Source organism: Elaeis guineensis, chromosome 1, assembly GCF_000442705.2.
Source record: "Elaeis guineensis isolate ETL-2024a chromosome 1, EG11, whole genome shotgun sequence".
Lineage (NCBI taxonomy): Eukaryota > Viridiplantae > Streptophyta > Magnoliopsida > Arecales > Arecaceae > Elaeis > Elaeis guineensis.
In genome coordinates, this window is record NC_025993.2 from 3,833,018 (window position 1) to 3,841,397 (window position 8,380).

The 8,380-nt window shown below is 36.2% G+C and overlaps 1 protein-coding gene across 1 annotated transcript; it reads left to right on the plus strand.

Moving 5' to 3' along the window:
• Positions 1-91: 91 nt before the first annotated feature.
• Positions 92-2,336, plus strand: LOC109505502 (uncharacterized). The gene is made up of 3 exons (XM_073257595.1): positions 92-223; positions 655-717; positions 848-2,336. The coding sequence occupies exons 1-3, from the start codon at positions 196-198 to the stop codon at positions 1,231-1,233; spliced, it is 477 nt and encodes a 158-aa protein (XP_073113696.1). The 5' UTR covers positions 92-195; the 3' UTR covers positions 1,234-2,336.
• The last annotated feature ends 6,044 nt before the right edge of the window (positions 2,337-8,380 follow it).

Sequence of the window (8,380 nt, forward strand, 5' to 3'; positions counted from 1 at the left end):
CACAGAATGAATGTTAGATGATTAATAACTTTGATTATCTCTGAAAGTTCTGTATTCTAATATTTTTGTTTTTACTTTTTCTATAATGATACCTTCATGGCGCAGATCATTTGAATAGATTGCTCTTCTCTAAAGAGGAAACTGTGATGCGGAACTAAGCATGATATATATGGCCCTTTCTGGCTTAAGCCATCTATGCTTCTGATGGTGGATAAATGTTTGGGTAATGATGTTTTACATGCTTTTTGACGCCCATGCATCCATTATGATTATCTAAGCATGTTCTATATGGCCTTTTCTGGCTTAACCATCTAGGCTTCTGATGGTGTTTAAATGATTGGGTAATGATGTTTTACTTGCTTTTTGACGCCCATGCATCTGTTATGATTATCTAAGACATAGGATACAATAGTATCATTTTTGGTGAGAGGGATAGAGTATATTCTTATTTAAGGTTGTTCTCCTGTATGAAACCAATGTTTGAAGCCTTCATTTTGATCTGTGGATTCCTATTATTTTTCCTAAAAAATGATGCTGATAGATGGTTTGATTATCATGTAGCTTATTTTTTAAGTATTATACTTACTGCAGACACTGTAACCTTGGGACCTATCAGAAATTTGCTCAGATGAATGCTTGCATATTTTTTTGTAGAATGCCAGTCAAGTTATTCAGAAACATTGATAGTTCATTTCCTCATCATTCATTACTCTGAAGGTAATCTTGAGGGGCTATCATGGTGAAGTGGCTTTATTGTTGAAAGTGCTTATATTCAATGTGTTTCATAATTCTGAAGTAACTTTTACGTAAACAATATCAGACACCAGCATTGGCTTACTGTTTTCAGGCAGTGCGATCGTTTTCCAAAGAGAAATGCTGTCATCAGAAGAGGATATTTGTTTTACTCTGCTTAATTGTGTCCTCATAATTCTACTTGATTTCTGGGCCTCCTATTATTTTCTATCATATATCATCAGCTTCAAATGGATATTTTGTTTTGCTGGAAAGAACATTGGTGTATCGCAACTATTGAAGTTTTGTGGTTCTGTAGTTAAAGGTAGGAGACCAGATGTCGAGGCTTATGGTTCTTTTGCAGTGCTGTCAAGGCTTATGTTCTTTTGCAATGCTAGTGGGGTCTGCTGTTTGGCGCTTAAACATCAGAAGATAGACCAAACCTCTGGAATGAACATGTTTGACATAACTGATGAAGCTAGAGGAAGTGGGATTAAATAGATGTACAGGTTGTAGGTTTTAAGTTAAAAGAACAGATCTGTGTGTGCATATCTTTGAAGTAAATGAGGCCAGTTTTGGAGTTCAAAATAGGTCCAGAACGTGGGCCACATTCAATGGCATATATGAGTAAACACCATTGAGTGCATGACACAGCAATGTCATGCACACATGGAAAATGATGAGATGAAGATGTTTTATCAGGGACCAGAGTAAATAACATAGGTACTAGTAGTGACAGAATATGATAGTTTTTTCTGTCCTATTCCAGTTTAGTTTTGAACCTTGGTACAGAAGTTTGTCCTAAGTTGGCCTTTGAATAGATTTTTTCCCCTGAACTTCCCACTCAAACAGGTTAAGCTGGTGGAGTGGGCTGTATTTCCTATTACCATGAGGTGAATGTTTCATAGGTTCTCTGATCAAGTGGTAGCCATGTAATCAAGTGAGTCATGGTTCATTAGTGTTAGTCTTAATACAGCAGGATAGTATCTTCTGTTTATTCTTTTTCCCTGCTTCTATTATTTCCTTACATAGGGATCAATCATCGATGTTTTAGCTGATATCAGCCATTTTATTTGTTGTCGAGGATCCCAACACAGCAAATGTTTTATGTTGATTCACTTGGTTTCAGATCTGGTTTATGGAGCAGTATGCTGAGAATCATATCATGAGTGTTCTTCATATGCACCACCCTTGCAGCACTGATTTGGGTAAAGTTGTTGCAGTATTGATTCAGTAAGAAAAGCTATCATAATGTTCTCACAACCATACGGAACTGTAAAGCAAAGGATATGAGTTGCATGTGATTCTCTTGGACCTACACCATGATTTACCTTAACTAGGATTCTTATTTGGAAACAACAACATGATGTAGTGCACTACCTTCATGTCTAAGCTGTACTGTTCATTGTCACACTACCTAAGTTTGCTGTGAATTCTTACCAAAAGAACTGTTGAAGACACTACATGGGCTCCTGCCTTGTACACTTTGGCTTTCTGAAAGTTCCTTCTGTACAGCCTTTCACCAATGAAATCTGTTTATTTTTGGTTCCATCCACCAATTATTGTTAGAGATTTGAAAATTGAAGATGCAAATCATACTCTTTCATGGTGGTTTCTCAATGTCCTGTGGTCATGAAAAGTTTGGTTCATATTCTGACCTTTATATTGCCAATCTTTTAGTTATTAGACATACTTTAGGCCCTTAACTAATGCTTTAATATCATGAATACAGAACATACATTTGATGAGTTACTTTAAATGTAGCATGAGTTATAGATGTGTAGTCTATAGTTGATGGTCCAGATTGATGTTCACAGTTCAGTCATCAGTTGGAGACTGGAGGGTCTGGGATTTTAGATTGCAAGTCTTACGCAAGCTAGTTTTAAACAAACATCTTCCCCATTGGTCAGCTTTACTGGGCAATGTTTTTCCCAGGGTATCTTTCATGTTTTTATTGGTAATGAGAGCCAGGCTAGATGTTAATTTCAGTTCAGCTACCAAGTTGAATGTCAAGGTCTTGATATGATAAGGTACATTTCTGTAGCTGAAGGACTGTCATGCCATACTAGTTACCATTTTTCACTATGTGAAATTGTCTCTCACTCTGCCAGCCTTTCTATGATTGCTCAGTTTTGGATGGAGAAGATTGTATGGAACTAAAAACATTATATGCCAAGTTCTACAATATTACTCATGGGGTCAGCCTGAGTCACTGATGGTCCTGGTCAATCGTGTCATTTTCAGTATGGCTGTAATCAGGTTCCATGAACTAATTCTCTCTCAATGCCTTTGCCTTTTCCTTTTGTTTGTGCTCAACTTGCTGATTCTCGTCGTGCTTTCAGTCAGAGTATCTAATGACATCTAGCGTGGTACTTCCTGAGTTTTGAGCTGGTGATCGCCATCATATGTATTATTCTTCCGAACAGGTGGGCCAGGAATTATCACGGATAGGGAAAGAAGGGAACTCTGTTAAAATTTTGATAGTGAAAAGGATTTGGTAGGATTTACTCTGGCTTCCTATAGTTAATCTTTTGTAAACTATATTGCTTGAATTTTTGATGTCTCGCTTGTTATAAATCATCTAACATACTTTGGATTTCTTCTACCTTCCATCTTGGTTGGCATAAAACAATCTCAATTCATCTTTATATTATTCATTAAATCACAAGCATACACAGGTATGGCCTTTAAAATCCTAGTTGCTATCAATATTTGCTTCAAACGAACTTGGTTGCTGCAGCAGAAGAGATCTCTTGCCCCTTTTTATATATAGAATATCAATGAAAAGTGGAAGTATATATATTTCTTAAGTATGTTAAGAAAAAACTTCTAGTTGCTAAGCAGAATTGGTTTCATTACTGAGACAAGTCTGTACTCACGAAAAAATGATGTGATTTAATAAGGTGGTTGATCGATTTTGTGAATTGCACTGTACAACACAAACTTTATGGATCAACACCACCATCAACCTCTCAAAATTATGCTCATTTGTAGGGCCACATCCTTTGTCTATTCCTTTATTTTTGGCTTCCTTGGTCCCCTGAGAGCTGGAGATGCTGCTTACCTCAACCTGGCAATGAAAACGACCCTCTCGCTCACACGCACAGATAGCTATCATGTTGGTAGGTGGGATGGGTGTGGGGCAGCTTCAACTTGCCTGCAGGCAACAAATGTCATTGCTTGCCAACAGCCATTGGGAGTATGGTGATCCACATCATGAACTCTGTATGAAGGGAAGTGGGTTATGGAAATTGATTTGTTTTTGTTAATGTTTTTGCCATGGAGATTATGGAAATGGGTTAGGGAAGTTATGGTTTTTGATTTGCTTTTGTTAATGTTAAAAGTGAACAACAATAACTTTACTAAAAACTTCCCCTTTAGACTAAAATATTATGTTTGAACTTTAAATAAATAGTATATTAGTACCAGTAGTTGCTTTTAACAGAAATGTTTTAGAGATGATAAATACTTAGGTGTATGAGAGACAAAGAGGCCAGAACCTTTTCACTGCTTGTCTCTTAAATTTTTGCATGTACCTGGCGTTTCTTCATCTTGTTGCCTCTAGTATATGCCTTTTTAATATCATTTAATCACTCGGCCATATACATATACCTACATGTATGTATGTACGTATCTATCTATCTATATATATGTATGTATGTATATATGTATATATGCATGCATGCGTGCATGTGTGTACATATATAATAGGATTGGACGGGAAGAGGAGGGGAAATCAGAAAAAAATCACAGAAAAGCCCTCAATGGAAAAACACTCTCTTTCCATTACAGGCCCAACTCAAGTATGGCCTAACAAAAACTCTTTTTTCCAGGGATTAGTTATGATTTCCTCATCCCTAGTGTAGCAAAACAAACTAGTAGAAACCTTGGGCAACGCATGAAATAGAGCCAAGAAATATAAGAACGTGTTTGCTTTATTATCTTCTCTAGACAAGCGCAAGTCATGTCCTATGCACATTTCGACGCAAAAATATGAGATTTTATCAACAATTTGAATTATTTTGGTGGACAAAAATTAGAGAAGAGATGAGACTACTCAGAGACAGATATCACACATGTTGTAAAGCAACTAAACATAACTTTTCCAATATTTACAAAAGCAGGAAGCAGTAACTAGAACACTGATATCATTTTTCTAGAAAAATGAAGCGAATGATGGTCTTAATTTTTTTTCTTTTTGATGCAGTTTATAGATATGTATGTTTCCATGCTTTCAGGATTTATTGATGAGTGAAGTTTAGATACTACCTGGGTAGCACTATCATCAAGCTGCCATGCATTGCACTCATTTTAAATTGAGATGACTCAAATGAGTGCTATGTGTCTCCAAAATTATAGATTTACAACTATTAATTAATGTTTTTAAATTTTAACAAATACGTGCCAACAATCAAAGTAACACATGTCCAATGGGAGTATTTGGACAGGGGTTAGCATCATCTGGCTGCCTGCATGTAAGTCAATATGTATTTAATTTCTAACTATGAACAACTTAATAGACTCAATTGTTATGGTTTTCGTGGCAAAGCTGCAGACGACATGGGCAGACATTATTTTTGCTAGACTAAAGAGCAGAGAGACGATTGACGGGGATTCCATCATGGTGGTAGCCTGATTACATAAACAATTATCATCAGCAGCAGCGCATCTTCTCATTCATGATAGTCAGTGTCAGGGAGCTGCTTTTCTATTGAGATTCGTTATATTTATCGAGAGGTCAATAGCTCTACTGACTGGATGATCTTTTATGTGACTGAGCATATCGGAGAGACGGTGTGGACTAAGATCAAAGATCTTCCTTCGACCTTCAAGAATATTTATTTTTTTAATTTTTTTTGGATGTATTCGTATGAATAATCTAGCCTATCAAAAAAAAATAAAGTGACATGTGGCCTGGCACAAAGTCACGTGACCTTGAATTCCAACAAGCATTTTAGATTATAAGCTTACACCATGGGCGAGGGAAGTTTTCCACATTTTCTTGCTACTTCTAGACGCTTGGCATACACTTACATGTCTAACCAAATCTCATAGTAACAGCAAATTGCTTGAAATACAGATTGCTCTATGTCAAATTCTTTAGGCTGCAGTGAGAAAGGAGATAGGCGAAACTGAAGAAGGGGTGGAAAATCTAAAGTTCCATACCACCAGTTCATGCAAACATCACTGGTTGGTCAGCTGACCTCTAACAAGAAAGACTATTCACATGGAGGGATGACCCACTGATGCCCCAAAACAATAATGCAAACAAAGAGAGGGTCGCTCTCTCACTTGAGCAGCGTAGGGATGCCAGTGAGTGCAATAAAGAAGTGGGGACGAGGTATTAGAATTTCGATACATGTGTGCGTGTGTGAGTATCACAGAGAGAGAGAGAGAGAGAGAGAGAGAGAGAGATTGCATGAAAGTCCTCAGAGTATGGGACATCTCCAAAACCAAGTCCAATATCTAGTGATGGGCTCTTTTATACAAAGAGTGATGCGCAAGAAATAGAAGACATGGAGGTGAGAAGCTTGATCCATGCATGCATGAACATGATGTGAGAGAGACCATGAAGCTGAAGAAAGGTCCATAGCCACAGAGGCAATAAAAGAACATGGTTGGGATGTTAAATCACAGTAAATGGTGAAAAGAACATGGTGCAACTATAAGGGGAACTAGTTTTAGTAGTTCATCTTTTTAGGACCACACCGCAAGGTGGACAGTTGGTGTTACATTTAGTCTCTCTTCATTCTCTTTTAAGGGAAAATGTCATCTAGAGTTTGCAGAAGTTTTGAAGTTTTACAATATCGCTTAATTTAATTCAATTGATGAACAATAATATTTAGTGATTGAAGGTGTGAACTGTAAGGTCACTTGAAATTTAGAGTCTATACACATTGGGAGTTCAAAATATCTGGTCAATTTTATTAAAATGTATTGTTCCAATATTAAAATTTTCTCGAGTTTTCTTTAAAGGACTCTAGTGTTCCTTTGATCTAAAAACAGTCTAATTTTTTGCTACCACAAATATACTACAGTAGAGGCAAAAAAATCTAGATAACACAAAGGAACAAACAACTTTATGTTTTTAAGCAAGCAAATAAGTACATATTCTTCCAACGTTTTCTCCAAGAACATGATCAATAGTTCAAAATGTTTGTCCCTTGATATTCTTTACAGAAAAAACTCACGGACAATAAGCTTAAATCTTCATGGCCAGTATATTTTGTAATATATGGTGAAACTGGAGTTCAGTTGTTCTACAATCCTAATAAGATCATAGGGGTGCAATTCTTGTGTCCTTACACTTAGGGAAAAAGCTTTATGCCCCAGCTAGAAAGATTATATCGATGGTCCCGGAGGAGTCTTGATTTAGTACATAACTTCTAAATGTGGAGCATCGCCCAGGAAGGAAATATATCCATATTAACAAAGTTTGCAACATTTGGATTGGATGATAGTCCAATGAAGAAAAATTGACCTACTCAACCATGACAATGGAGCTGTCCTCCTAACATGATAAGGACATAGCAACCATACTTTGGTGACATTTTAAAATCATGCAATTACTTCATCATGTTTACCATGGAAAATTACACAAGAAGATGGAAAACATAGCATAGCATTTACCATAAAGAACCATGCATCGTTACGTCATCCAAGCGATTCAGGTGCATGCATGTAGATTTTCCTCTCTTTGATCTATATATATATATATATATATATATATATATATATATATATATATATATCTAACTTAATAACGAAGTCTTATGTATGCTAAGTTTTCCCTTTAGAATACTTGGAAGGCTTGACAGCATGCAATCATTCAATCAAAACAAGAGAGATAATAGATTGTTTCAGAGCTAGGCTTTTGGAACAAGTAAATATAGTAATACAAATAGACAATACAAAAGACAACATTTTTGTTTCCAGAAAACCATTATAGAATTTTCTAAGCCTTTCCCTTCTAATGAGGAACATGTTCATTGCAATGTTAGAGCTATATGACTAACTTGTATAACGGACATGCCACGTTAGCCTTGAGTGATCTTGAAATTGTTGAATTAGTCCAACAAATACGACTATTTGCTGACGCCTAGCCCAAATAAAACAGAATTAACATGCAGTCTAGTCTGAATTAGTGGCTTCCACTAAGGATTAGAATGTTTCTCCTAACTATAGAGCAAGAAGACCTCTTGTATTTAGCAATGTTATCCAAGCTGGTCGTTATTATTCCTCTAGAATTGGCTCCCACTGATCAGCTACCAAAGTTAGTCCACAGCACATAGTCCCAAACATGTCATTAGGTTTACCATAAATTTAGTATTTCTTGGTAAATAGAGGCAAACTTGCTGACTGTTCATGCAATTAAGTTACCTTGACATATGTGATGCATTAATTACATGCAAAGAAACCATCTATCATTTGGAGCTTATACTGGAAATTGAATTTCCCGAGAGAATCTATATATTCATATTCGTTCATCCCTCGATTGTATTTTCAAGAAAAGATTTGAATTTTAGGCAACATACCTTTTTCTCTATTGGTCTTAATTTTTTACATTTCCAACTACTTAATGATATGATTCAGATACATAGGGTTTCTACCCATTTTTCTTGAAAAGAAAAGAAGGAAAGGAAAATCC

Coding starts and splice junctions, on each gene's coding strand:
- LOC109505502 (XM_073257595.1), top strand. CDS start 196: ATGCTTCTGATGGTGGATAAATGTTTGG. Junction 224..654: donor GATGGTGGATAAATGTTTGG/GTAATGATGTTT, acceptor ATTTTTTTGTAG/AATGCCAGTCAAGTTATTCA. Junction 718..847: donor CATCATTCATTACTCTGAAG/GTAATCTTGAGG, acceptor TACTGTTTTCAG/GCAGTGCGATCGTTTTCCAA.